At 45.7% G+C, this 14,287-nt stretch overlaps 1 protein-coding gene and 1 long non-coding RNA gene across 6 annotated transcripts in view; one reads left to right on the forward strand and one right to left on the reverse strand.

Moving 5' to 3' along the window:
* Positions 1–14,287, reverse strand: part of FAM193A (family with sequence similarity 193 member A) — a 165,467-nt gene that overhangs the window by 58,199 nt on the left and 92,981 nt on the right. For 3 of the 5 annotated variants that reach the window (XM_072803964.1, XM_072803949.1, XM_072803957.1), the window contains exons 5-8: positions 11,933–12,167; positions 5,700–5,824; positions 2,368–2,505; positions 271–418 (exon numbers count right to left, since the gene is read on the reverse strand). In XM_072803964.1, the coding sequence (XP_072660065.1) occupies positions 271–418; positions 2,368–2,505; positions 5,700–5,824; positions 11,933–12,167 (646 nt within the window). The remainder of the gene's footprint in view (positions 1–270; positions 419–2,367; positions 2,506–5,699; positions 5,825–11,932; positions 12,168–14,287) is intronic. The other 2 variants (XM_072803976.1, XM_072803966.1) reach the window with 1 other exon arrangement.
* Positions 10,048–13,522, forward strand: LOC140620161 (uncharacterized). Its single transcript, XR_012019915.1, has 2 exons — positions 10,048–10,376; positions 11,664–13,522. It is a non-coding gene; the product is annotated as an uncharacterized lncRNA (long non-coding RNA).

Consider the following 14,287-nt stretch of genomic DNA (forward strand, 5'->3'; position numbering starts at 1 on the left):
CAGCAGCTCCCCAAGGCCCCACAGGCTCTTGCAGATAACACCGAGCTCAGTGGCAGCCTATGCAGGTGACCCTGGGTGTGGCCAGGTCAACACTGACCTGATTAACAGCTGCTGCCAGCCCCAGGCACAGCTGGGTGAAAAGTTACCATGGTACCCCAGAGCCTCAGTTCCCTCTGGAAAACCAGGGACTATACTCCTCCCACCTGTACCTCCCCGATCACCTTGGCACATGTGCCTTACCCACGGCAGGTCCTGGTGGCACGCACTCACCTGCTCGTCGACATAGGCATCGATCCTTTGCTGGCATTCCAGCCACTCCTCCGCCACCCTGCGCAACTCCTCCTCAGAGCGCTGGTACCGCTGCAGCAAGGTGCTATAGGTGTCTTCATTGCATGTGTCATGCGTCGTGGTTCCTAGCCTAGGGAGAGAGGCATTTCAGCGAAAGAAAGGGGCCCAAAGGCTCTGGGCCAGAAACCAGAGATTTGCTTCTGTGTCACCTCCTCTCCCAATGTGACACATGGGCACCACCACATACCATACAAGGCTGCTGTGAGGGCTCAGCAAGTACATGTGCAAGGCACCAGAACACAATCTCGCATAAAGGAGAAGCTCAAAGAAGGAAGAGCTTCAAAGAAAAAAAATAGTAGTGAATAAGACTGTCCTATAAGACTAAGGCCTTGGGGTACCTGAGGGGCTCAGTCAGTTGAGCATCTAACTCTTGATTTTGGCTCAAGTCTTGATCTTGGGGTTGTGAGATCGAGCCCTGCATTGGACTCTGTGCTCAGTAGGGAGTCTGCTAGAGAGTCTTTTTTTTCCCCTCTACTCCTTCCCCTGATCTTTTGCGTGTGCGCTCTCCCCCTCTCAAATAAATAAATAAATAAATAAGGCCTAGGATCCAGTTTACTAAATGTGGGCTTGTAAATTATTTTTCCCCAGTGAAATATACTGGCCCAGGGAAAACACAACATTTAATGAAAAATATAAAACTTGGACCCAGTTTTCAAATTAAGTAAAATAGAAAATCTGATCCAAAGAAATACATTTTATAGTGTTTATTTTTATATTATTTGTTAAGAAAGATGGTAAGATGCAAACGAGAAAATGAACTGAAAATAAGACACAAATACTATAAACAATGAGGAAGACACCTAGACTTCCAGGAAAGAGAATATGGGATGAGAGGGTGGCCTGGGGGTGAAGAGAAAGCCAAGCAGGGCAGGCAGGGACAAGGGGGTGAGCAGACTAACACGGCAAGTTGTCATCAGAAAATGTTCATTTTCTTAATATCCAAATACATTAATGCTGGAACCAAACAACTGTAATAAAGCATCTTGACAAAGAATTTCAAAATCAAGACAACATTTATCATTACTCAAGGGCAAAAGGCCGTACAGGAATAATCATCATGTCGACATAGAGAAACTGGAAGCTACACAGTGGGGACATCTAGATGAAAGGATTCTAGATAACGAGGCACCCGTTAGGAAGCTTATAATTACATCTCTTCACTCACAGATGTGCAAATATATACTGTACTTATACCTGTGCTTTGAGATAAACTATGCCCAGGTTAAGATAGGATGATGGCAGCATGTTTAAAAGATGTGTGTTGGGCTGGACATAAGGAAAAAAATCTAGAGGAAACACCAAATTGTTTACAGTACCTCTTTCTCTTCATGATTTCTGTATTTTCAGAGATTCACTGCATGACAATCTAATAATTTTATAATAAAAATAAACAATTAAGTAATTTTAAAATTAGGACCATTTCAATGGGCACAAATGGCTCCCTCTCCTTTTATGTGTCTCCATCTGTGGGTGGATCCCACTTGTGACTACTGTGTAAAACGGAAAACCTACAAAGGAACTCACAGATGCTGAAGTTATCTGCACACATGTCCAAGTGTGGAATCACTCCAAGGAGGGGCCAAGCAGAAGCCAGGCCTAACTGAACAGGTGTTTAGGGGAAGCCAGAGACAGGAAAGAAACCAACACTGACCCACACAGTGACTGAGACTCTCAGGCACCAAGGCTGTCCTTCTAAGGCTGTTTCTGCCCCCTCAGGATACAAAACTCCTCAAGGGACAGAATCTAGGGACTCTGAGGCTGCTCTGGGCTCTGCACAGCTACTAGATGGCCCTTGGGTCTAAGAACACAGCCCTCTGTCTTGCAGTTCATTAGCCCACGGAGCAGTTGCTTTCTTCCCATTTCTGTTTCCACAACCTTGCTCGTTACAGACAGATTTCCACGCTTCACACAAAGCTTGCCTTCTATGTAATGCCATCGCACCCTTTTGTACTACTTGGAAAACGGTTATGTTAAGGGAGCCCGGCATCTGCCTGGCACACACCCCTCTTCCTCTCCTACCGGAAGTGAGAGCTGTTCTCCTCTACCATGATACAGGTTCCATTTTGAGCCAAAGTAGCCAGGGTTCTTGGGACATCTCTGCTTGGATAATCGGAGCACAATGTGTAGGCACAAGGCTTACATTCAAGCTGAGCTGAGCTGGAACCCAGACAGAAAACAAGGAATGTCCTCACGGTCACATGACAAAAGTGGTTTAGCAAACAGATTACTATCTAAGTATTCACTCTGTAAACACATGATAGTGCTATGGACAGATCCTCACAGTAACATCTATTACAGATAGTGTGCATGTGCAACATAAGGAGAATGAAATAAAGTCAGTTTTGGCAAGTTTATTCACAAGCCTAATCAAACATTTCCCTAACAATTAATATCATGTATTTAAAATAAAAACCAATTGGGCAACCACTAATACCCACCAAAACAAACAAGCAGATAGTGAGGCTCCTGGTCTTGACACCGGGACAGACACAAGCCTGATGAAGCTCCTGGACCTCACTACCAGTCCTTGGGCAGCACAGACAGAAAGCCTGTGTGGTGCTCCATGAGCACACATGCCACAGAACCTAGATGCTGGGCATCGCTGCAGGTTTTCCAACAGATGTATTATAAGGGAAAACGGATAGGGTGGGGGCCTGCAGACTAAAGAATTATAAAAAACGTGGGGAAAAGAAGGAGTGGAGTCATTCACAGTGATAGAGTCTCTGGGTGATGAGAAAAGTTTTGGCAACAGTCACTGGTGATGGTTGCTCAACACTGTGAAAGTAATTAATCCTACTTAACTGTACAGTTAAACGTGGTTAAAAATGGCAAGTTTCGTGTTGTATATATTTTACCACAATTTTTAAAAAGTAGTAATGTGATATACCAACAGCTGTTGACCTATACACTTTAAACGAGTGAACTGTAATGGTAAGTAAATTACATCTCAGCACAGGGGTTTAGAAAAGGAGAAATAATTTACCCGAACTAAGTGAGCTCCTTTACATGAAGTCAACTTCATGTAGATTACTTGTATTAAAAAACAAAACACAAAAGATACATCAAATGAAAAATGAGGCAAGACTATGGAAAGGCACATTTGAACAACAGAAGAATAAACAAGGAAGGAGTAGGGCTGCTGTGGCCAGCAGTGTAGTGGCAGTTCCAGGGGACATAGCAGGCAGAAGGGACTGACTTCCTGGGGCCACGGCACACTTGCCGGCAGCTAAGGCACACTCATGCAGCTGCACATCTGCTCAGTGTAGTCTTCGCAATCTGTATCATACTTTAAACACATAGAGCCAGAGACCAGGGTTTATGTGCCATAGATACAGTCATTACTTCAGGGGGTGGTATTTGTATATAACGTGTGTCAAAACTTTTACAAGTTGTTCAGTGCCTATCTGTACACTAGAAGATCAGATCTGAATTATGCTTGGGTCTGACAAGGGAGTGTGCTGGAGAACTCGAAGGAACTGTCCCTTCTGGTGTCACCAGCTCCCCTGGGAATGCTTCGCTTGCCTCCTCCCAGCCCTGTCCCCATCTGTATTTCCCCTGCTGACAATCATTGGAGTCTGACCATCAATTGCAATGAGTGAGAAAGAAACCCAGAACTAGGGGCACCTGGACAGCTCAGGTCAGGATCTCAGGGTCGTAGGATTGAGCTCTGCATTGAGTTCCCTGCTCAGTGCGGAGTCTGCTTCTTCCTCTCCCTTCTCCCTCCCTGCTTCTCTGCCCCCTCCCTGCTCATACATGCTCTCTCAAACAAATAAACACAGAAAGAAAGACAAGAAAGACAGGAAAGAAAGAAAAGATGAAAGAAAGAAAGAAAAAGAAAGAAAGAAAGAAAGAAAGAAAGAAAGAAAGAAAGAAAGAAAGAAAGAAAGAAAGAAAAAGAAAGAAAGAAAGAAAGAAAGAAAGAAAGAAAGAAAGAAAGAAAGAAAGAAAGAAAGAAAAAGAAAAGGTAGGCAAGTAAATAAATAAATCTGGAACTAGGACATGGCCAAGAATAAAGTTTCAGGATACATTTCAGGTCCCTGTCACTCACCCCCAATTGATGACAGACCCATCAAATGAACTGGCTCAGCAGAAAAAGAAAATACAAGGCCCTAGAATCTTCCTGTAAGAACCTCCACCTTCCGAAAATGCATTATTTCATAAAAAGTGGCTTTGGTGGATGTAAACATCAGTGACTAGGGACAAAACTATTTCCTACATTTCAAACTCACAACTCTGAGAACTTCCCTGACTCTCTCTTTGGTGGAGGTGACAGGACACTCAAGTCTCCAAGACCCACCATGTAACGTGCCAGATGCTATGAAACTAGACACATAGGGAAAGGGCAGGCAGGGAGCAGGCTGTGGGGAACGGGATGCCGGGAGGGTCAGGAGCCAAGCAGAGTACAGGCTACACCCACACAACACTTCATTCTGGTCTCTCTGCCCCCACCACCTTTATCCAACTACTTTCAGGGTTATTCTTTCTCCAGAGGTGAGGGTGTGAAGTGGGAACAGTTATGACCCCTCAGATAGGATTTAGAAATACAGGGAACAAAGACTAGGTCAATACATGGATTTCAGGAGAAAACAAAGTGGTCTGGAAGCCAACCACAAACTTACTTAAAAATAATTTCCCTTTTTTGTGAATCTGGTCCAAATAAATTTTAGCATGGACATTTACATAAAGATGACCAGGTCTATAGTACATTCCTTTGTGGGAAGCCCACAGGAACAAAAGCGCCAGGCAGCAGAACCATGGAAGCATGCACCTAGCTCAGCAGTGCACAGTGACTGTGGATTCCAGGAGTCTCCTCCCAACTGAGCCGCATGTTGTCCACCCTGCCAGCCAAGGCAAAGGCCCTGAGCACCATCCTTGGCACCACTTGTCCTGGCACACATGAGGAAGCCCCATGGACACTCTACACCGTAAGGAGAGGCCAAGCCATGGACAAGGCACTGAGGGCATGTGTGAGATGCAAATCCCTGCCCTCAGTGCCCAGGAGCCCTCCTCCCTATTCCCACACCCCCTTCCTATCTCCCACTGCACACCTGAGTGCCACAGTCATCTGGCCAATCCTGAGTCTCATCAAAGTAAAACTTCACATTTATCACAGCTTTTTCTTATTTACAAGGAATCTGTGGTGTTAAATCTTAGGGGCATTACCAGTGAGTTTGTTATTTGAAAATTTAATAGTTCTCTTGGGGTTTGTAGTTTCTGTCCAAACTAGATGGTTCCCTGAGCAAGAACTTCCACCAGGCGCTGGTGTTCCCAGGCACACATGCTAAAAGACAGGGAAAAGTACCGTGCTGTCACACCATGGAGATGTATGCAGATGAAGACCAGATAGATACCTGATCTGCGACACCAGTGCTGGCAAGTTGCTCTGGAGAAGTGGCTCCGAAAAGACCAGATTTTCAAACAGATGTTTATTATGTAGTTCCCATGTCACCTGGAACTTTTTCAAGTGTTCATTTTCCTAGTCAAAAAAATAAATAAATAAATGGAAGATGTACCGAAATGATGAAGACTAAAGACTCCCCAGAAGGATCAATCCCCTCCATCCCTCTTTCAGGCCCAGAACATTCTGCAGATAAGGGGTTGCTGTTCCCTGTACATCCAGAATACACCCTAATGCAGACCTTTGCCACACGCACACGGTACCCCACTTCTCCTCCCTTCCAGATCCCTCACACACAGAAAGGGGCTAAGACACACACAGATGAAGAAGGGACAGAGAAAGAAACAAATGCATGTATTTGACAGTCATTCCTTACAACTGTGCTCCCAAATGTACTGAAAGCCCTACTCTTCAAACATTTAAATGCACACAAATCCTGATGTCAGAGGGCACTCATTTTCTCACCTAACTTGAGAAATCTCCCATTCTGATAGATGCAAATCATTTCTCCACTAGTGACATGCTGTGAGAGGACAAGTCCTCCTCTCCCTAATAAAGGCAAACTCATCACTTTTACTGTAGATAACTTAAACATTTGGGAGTGTCCTGGCCCTCACAGAGAATGACATCAGAAGAAACATCCATTTGTCCTCAACAACAAGGTTTCCTAGAGGCAGATCTTGCTACGAGCATATGCTCATGGGGATCCTTGCTTCCACCTGGAAGTATGGCTATACAGCTACTTGTCCTTCAGTCATCTTACATCCTTGGCTAGATGTTCCTTCCCTAAACCACAGACGACTGGAGGAACCACTGAACAGTATGTAGCAACACTCCATGAAATGGACAACTCAGGGTGACTACTTTTACAATTTAGCCAGACTGAATCCAAATCATCATACCTGGAGAAGTTAGTAAACAATCTACACATTAGGACTCCACTGTTTTGTCTCCCAACAGCTGGCTGGCGTGGAGGCTAGGAGAACCAGTTAAAATGGCCATTTCCTGTTCCTGAGCACAAGCATCGCTGAAATAGTGCTGAATGCACACCAGTGGCACCACTCCACCACAAAAGTATGCCAGCTCTGCCACCTCCAGTCCTCTGCTCACACCCTATACAGAGAGGCCTTGCAAGGAAGCTGTGACACCGGCAGAGAACCTCAAACCCACACTTTTGCCTAAGTTTTCAGAGCTTGCTCTCACTCTCTGAGATGTGCATTTCAGCACCTCTCATTGCCATTACTCAATACAGGAAAGCTGGCCTGGGAACAGATAAACTCCGCCCATTTTCTGGAATGAGAAACTGTTGCCCAAGAATCTGATAAGGACGTGGCCACAGACAACATGTGTCACAGACATCAGCAGAGACCACTCTGTGCAGGCACCGTGCCAGGTACAGGGACAGAGAGACTAATCCAGTAGGTCCCTGCTCTCCAGGAGTCACCAAGCGACAGAGGAGTAGGCAGTGATCCAATTTTTGTCTCTATAACAAAGAACATGCAGGAGCTAAAGCAAGCCAGACCAGTCCTCAGCCGGCTGAGGGCGGGCTCTGGGGAGGTGGCTCAGGAGAGCTGCGGGCTTGTCTGGGCTCCCCAATAAGCCTCTGGGGCTGAAGTGTGTAGTCCCTGCCTGCCTGCCTACTTGTGGGAGTGGGACACAGCTCTGGTTCTTGGGGCTCATGTTACTACAGGGAACTGGGTAAAGGCTGACTTAGGAAGATGTTTGGCATTTTTAAATGAAATCTGAGGGGATCCCTGGGTGGCTCAGTGGTTTAGCGCCTGCCTTCGGCCCAGGGTACAATCCTGGAGTCCTGGGATCAAGTCCCACATTGGGCTCCCTGCATGGAGCCTGCTTCTCCCTCTCCCTGTGTCTCTGCCCCCACCCCCGTCTCTCATGAATAAATAAAATATTAAAATTTTTAAAAAATAAATAAATGAAATCTGAAATCATACTTTGAAATGAAGCATGCAAGAGAAACAGCAAACCCCAAACTCATTTCCCAGCTTAAAATCAACTTGGGATAACAACATGCACAGGCACCAGAGTGCTTGCAGGAAGTGTTCTTAGTGCTTGCAGGAAGTGTTCTTAGCACTTGCAAGTGTCACGTCATCAGTGCCCTTGACAACCCTGAACTGGGTGCTGCCAGGCCCCATTTGCAGGCCAGAAACTGCCTAGAGAGGCTGACTGATGTGGCTGGGGGACCATGGGGATGGGAGTTTGTGGGGGGAAGGAGCGGTGTGCACTCACAGCTGCTAGGACAGGTGGTGCCTGCACACGAGTGGGGCTGAGACTCAGAGCTGTATGAGCCAGAGGCAGGGAGAAAAAGCTCGCCAATGACTCACACTGAGGCTTTTCTAACCAAACTAGCTTTACTTCTTACATTCAACTGCAAAAAGGGTTTTGGGGGTCTGGAAGAAGAAAGAGGAGGTATTTAGAATCAAGTTCTATACCAGACCTTGAGAAATATTAGGATATTCAAGATTCTTCTGTCCTCATGGATGGAAATTTAGATTTCATGATTACTGCAGCCAGGCAAGGAATTTCTAGATGGTGGAAGGCACAGCCCAAGTGTAGTCCAGTTCTATTTTAATATTTTAAATAAATTTTTAAAATGTGACCCTATCATCCTGTTTGATCCCCAGGGTAGTGCAGAATAAAGCCACAAAGGCTTTTCCCATGAAAGTCATGTTTTTAGAAATACCTGTCTATGTCTACATGTACTCTGGGTTCCACAGATTCAGAAAAACAGGGGATGTTGTTTACAGAGAAGCCAGCTGAGTTAGCAGAGAATGACTTGGAAGGGTTTGTGCAGCAAGCCACCTTGCTGCTTGCTTTAAGGAAAACAAATGATATGATTTATGGCCAATATAAGATCTAAGCAAAACTTAGAACTTTGGAAAACTTGCATCTGCCACTGTGGCCTTAAAGCTTCTCCATTCTGATGAGGATCAGTGGTGACAGTAACAAAGGTCCTTTTTTCTACTGAATATCATCAGGAAGGTCTGCACTAAATTACTTGGTGAACCAGTATATCCCAAATGACCAATGTATGATGCTCGAAAAACATGTGTGGGCAGATCCATTCCAAGCATGGGCTGGCTGCACCACTGGTTCTGATGTAACAGAGTGTGGTCAGCTCAGGGACATGCTTTCAGATTCTACACTGCAACCAAACGTTAAGAAGCACTCAGGCTTTGCTGTACTCTCAGAGAAGAATGGCTGAAAAGACTATTAAGATATTCCTCTCTATTCCAAATACAAATCTGTGTGAGGCAAAATTTTCTTCAAGAACTTCAGCCAAAGCACCCTACGACAACAGTGTGAGTGCAGAGCAGTTAGGAGAATCTATGTGTCCTCTATGGATACAGAAACTAAGATTTGCAAAAATGTAAATGATGCTCCTCTTGTTACTAAATATATTGGGGGAAATGGTTCTTTATTTAAAAATATGTGCTATTTGTGTTATGTGATGGGTTTATTATTCTATAAGCGATTTAATACATAGTTTTAAGTTTCTTTTTTAATTTCAATGCAGCAAATATTGATAGATAAAATCTACAAGCGCCAGAGCCCTTCTGAGTCCTCAGTTTCTAAGCTGAAAGGACCCTAAGTCCAAAAATGCTGAGAACTACTGTCCTGAGACCCTGAGTTTAACTGCATTTTAACTTAGCTCTGTTAACCCTGTATACCACAAAGATCACTGCGTGGGCCTAAAAGGATATTGTTATAATTTTGTCAATCTTGTTGGATCCTCATGTGAACACTCCAACCATAAGAGAGACTTTTAAGGAAATTTCTTTTTTTTTTTTATTTTTTTTAAAAAATTTATTCAGAGAGAGAGAGAGAGAGGCAGAGACACAGGCAGGGGGAGAAGCAGGCACCATGCAGAGAGCCCGATGTGGGACTAGATCCCGGGTCTCCAGGATCACGCCCTGGGCTGCAGGCGGTGCTAAACCGCTGAGCCACCCGGGCTGCCCTTTTAAGGAAATTTCTATACAGACTGAGTGTAAGTCAGTAACAAGAAATCATGGTTAGTTTCTGTGGCCTGACAGGGTACCTTGGTACCTAAGATGATGTCCAGCCCAGCATCTGTGCACTGCCTGACTCACTGACAGTCTTGACCACTGTAAAATGACATGTGGGCCTGGGAGGTTTTCACACCCCACCAATAGCACTTGTTGAAACTACAAACCTAGGGGGCAGTGGCTTATAATGACAAAATTTCTGGGTGGCGGTACCTCGCCTCCGCCCACCCCAAGATCACAATGGGCCCACGCCCCTGCTGTCTGTCCAGTGCCAGGGCCTCCCCTTCACCCTCACACCAAGGAGGTGGCCATCTGTGGCCCAAAACTGCGTGCCGATGCCACCCAGGGTGGGATTCGGGCTGTACCTCCTGTGTCTCTCAGGGTCAGAAGTTCTTGGAGTGAATGTTGGCTTTGGAGCGCACCAATTTCTCAGAATTCCAGCTTTCGGTTTGTTTTTCACCCCCAAGGCTTCTTGCCTTTCATGCCACCTCAGCAATATGTTGTAAAAGCTTTTATCCAGTTTATGTTATCTGATAATTCCGTCGTTTCCCTTGAAGGAAGGAAGAGTTCAGGGTGCCTCGTCTGCTGTACCACTGGAAACCAAAGTGAGTACCTCTGCGTATAGTGAAAGTGACATAAATCACTGATCAAACAACTATATTTTGTTCTGAGCATTTACGAGTTTTTTTCCAAACCATAAGAAAATATTTCTAGGTAAATTGCTAAGAATTTGCTCCAATAAGCAGGGTCCAAATCAATCTCTGTTTGCTTCAAAACTGTGTTTCCCCTCTAACTGCCTGCAGAGGGCCTGGGCTTAAGCACCATCCAGGGCACAGTGGTAGCGCTCTTCACTGCTCTGCACGAGGTTCAGGGAGCAGAGTGACACTCTTCACACCTTGGCGAGCTTCTCTCCCAGCAGACTCAGGAAGGTCCAAGGGTGCTGTCCCAGAGGAGGTGGTGCTGAGGAATGGGTACTTTCAGTAAGTCGAGGCAGAAGAAGGAGAGCTGTGTGAGATGTGACATGAAGGACTGAGGCACCGGAGGCCTGCCTGGCCCTGCTCGGTGGGCATTCAATCCAAGAATCTCATCTTGAAGCACAGACAGTAGTCCCTCCTGACTCAGCAGCTCCTTTTCTCACAATGCACGCTCTCCTGGAGGCTGTCAGAGTCACTTACTGAAATGGCAAGATCTACTGCAGGGATGCCCGAGGAAGTCCATGAGCCCCAGGCCCAAAACTACTTGCAAAATTGGACGTCTAGAAATTTTCCTAGCAGGAGGTCTATCAATTTTAGAATCACATAAAGACCATTGTATTTAAAATCTCAGGAAATAATGGTTACTGTATTTGTTTCAAAACGTAGTTTTACCAGTAAGAAAGTACCCAAAACCAGCCCAATGAAATATCATTTAGTAACAAAATTCAGGTAATGACAACTCCACAGACTATTGGCAAATCAGTATTTCTCTAGCAGTTGGAAAGCATGAATGACGGATTTCTTGGGGAGCATGGCCTCCCTGAAAACAGCAGCTGCACCGGCTGGTGAGGTTGCCTGAGGGTTCCAATCCCCAGCTTGGCTGGTTTCCAGTGGCCATGCTTCTACGACATGCTGCCTCCTACCCACATATGCTAACTTACCTTGTGAAGTGGTCAGAGACCCATGAGGACACACTTGCTTGTCTCCTTCAGTAGGACTACCAGTGGGGTGCTGACCTGACTCTGTGAACCCATTGTCAACCCAGGGCTGGATTGTGGGATCAAGGACTGTGAGCAAGCCCGTGTGCACACCGACAACAGAGCTAACAGCTTAAGACAGAAGCCATCTCTCTCTTTTCTCCCTATTAACTCACACATGGGTCTTCACTTCGTGTTGTCCCCCTCTTTCACTCCCTAGGCCTCAAGATCTCCACACTGTATTCCCATGATGTGTCACCCAGATATCAGTCCATGCAAAACTTTCATCCCACCGCAAAGTCCAGAGAGAAGAGAAAGCGGGGAGAGAGGATTCAGGTTCTCTCCTTCATGCCTGAACGCCGCAAAGGGGGTGCCCATGACGGTGCACAAGACCCACCACACACAAGCCTCAGCATCACCTCATGCGACCACAGTCATCCACTAGACTTCTGCCCGACAGAACTGGAGGAAGGTGGCTTTCTCTCTTACCAGTGTGCCAAGGAAGGTGCTGATTGTGCGTGCCGCCTGGCAGAGGGCGCCATACTCCTCGAGGAGGAGAGAGATGAACTGGTGTGCCTGTGGAGGGCCCTGCAGGGCAGACGGCGCTTTCACTTTAGATGCTGCCGACAGCTGCCGGAGGAGTCGGACCTTCATCTCCAGCACGTACTCCCTAGCTTGTTGCTCCAATCGCTGGTACAGCTGGTAGGGGTCCCTCTCACAGAGCCTGCACAGAGAAGACAGCATCACCACTCACCTGGGACCCACCCACACATAGCCCTCTGTGGAACTGCTCTGCCAGCAAGCTGCAGGCACCCATCCAACAATAGCAACAAGCACCATCTTCTCAACAACCTGTGAGAGGTGCCATCACCCTGCTCAACACAGCGCATCAGCTGACAAAGCTCAGTATTTACACCAAACTTACTCTGTACTAGCATTGTGTCTCACATGTACCAACTCAGGTAATCACTGAGTTAATCATTCAGCTGAACCCCAAAGTCCACATGGGCTGGGTAAAACACTGGAACTCACACGGCCAGCAGGTGGCAGAGTGTCCACACCAGGACCTCAGCAGCTGTCTTGAGAAGAAGGTACTTTCTCAACCACAGGACCATTAAAAACACAGGAGACTGAAAACAATTCATTTTCAATGCCCGTATGTTAGGTGAAAAGCAACGATTCCAGCACAGGTGGTACCTGGCTTGGAAGACTAGAGTAGACTGTTCTGTCCTTCTTCCTAGGAATTCAATATATAGTCCAAATGGGCTTGTATTATTTTTATAATCAGAGGAAACCGTAGAAGCAATATGTCTCTTTTTCAGTTATCCCACCAAAAAAACAATGAAAATATATAAAATAAAATCTCTAAATTGAAGAGAAGGGAAAAAATTAATATGTGCCTTTCCACCAGGGCCACAATAGCAATTAACATTTTTATGAATGTTTTTCCTAACCTGGAACTAATCTACTAAAGTGGCAGCTACTTCTAACTGGGCACTTGAAACTGGCACTGGCCTGCAGACAGACCCAAGACCACTGGGGCGAGGACAGGACCCAGCTGTGAGGAGCCATCAGGAAAAAGCACCCAAGGCTAGCACTTTATCAGACATGAGTGGTGAAACCTATCAAGCTATGGTTCCTAGATTTTCCATAGTTCCTGGATCCTTTTACCTTCAGGGCACCACATCTGGTCAAGAGAAAAGAATGGATAGTGCCATCTAGTCCAGTTTTATGCTAGCGCACCCCCTTGTTATAAAAACAAGAGGGGACTAAAACCTAGCAATAGGGCATAGGAAGCCTTCCACACAACGTGGCCAGAAAACAGAAAGACTTATGGAATTTCCACTGGGTTCAGTACATTTCAGAAAGATCTATCAGTTTTTTAGTGTTAAGAATCCCAACTACCCTGTGAAACAGAATGCATTTCATCTGTTAAAGGAATGCCACAGAAGACTCAAATGACAGAGAAACAACCAAACTTTCCAGTAGACTGGATGCCTCTTAGCATGGCCAATTAAACATCCATTTTATTTTTTATTTCTTTGCCCATTTCTGTATCTTAGAAATTTAATGAAATGGCCATGTGGTACTTTTGCAATGAAATGGCCATGTGGTACTTTTGCAAGTAGATTTTTTAAAAAGTCGTATGACCAAGAGGCAGGAACATGCTAAAAGATGCTATGGTGGCTCATTCACATATACATTCAACAAAAACCATTGTATGTGCGCTAAAGGCTATTCTAAGATGGCAAAGCCACAGCAGTGAAGAAGCTAAGGAAACAAACTCTCCACTCTCATGATGCTTATGGCATATGCAAGTGGATGATGGAATTCTGGGTAATGGCAGGAACATAATAAAAAAGAAGGCAAAAGGGATAAACAGTGATGGCAGGGAGGCCCCCCGGGGTCTTAGAGAGGGTGGCCTCTTGAGAAGGTGACTCTGAAAGGTAATGTGAACAATGGAAGGGAGAAAAAACAACCCTGAGAAAGGAAGAACACTGCAGAAAGAAGAGAAGAGCAAATTTGAAGGCCCTGCAGCAGGAGCAAGTGTGGCCAGCAGAGGAACGGCGGGAAGCTAGCACAGCTGGAACGCAGTGATGAATGGTCTGAGGGCAGCATACAGCAGGACCGTGTGGGACACAGAGGGCCACAAAGAGGAGGCAAGGATTATCATCACCAGTTGTACAGACTTCCAGAAACGGGCTTTACAAACATCCCTCTCCTGATGTCTATCAGCCCACAAACGACAAAGACAACAGCACTCTTGGATGCAAGGACAAGGGAAAGTGCAGCATATCTGATACAGGCACACTTTCAGCTAAAGGTGTAACATTTCCACATTCT

The sequence above is a fragment of the Canis lupus genome, chromosome 2, assembly GCF_048164855.1.
Source record: "Canis lupus baileyi chromosome 2, mCanLup2.hap1, whole genome shotgun sequence".
NCBI lineage: Eukaryota > Metazoa > Chordata > Mammalia > Carnivora > Canidae > Canis > Canis lupus.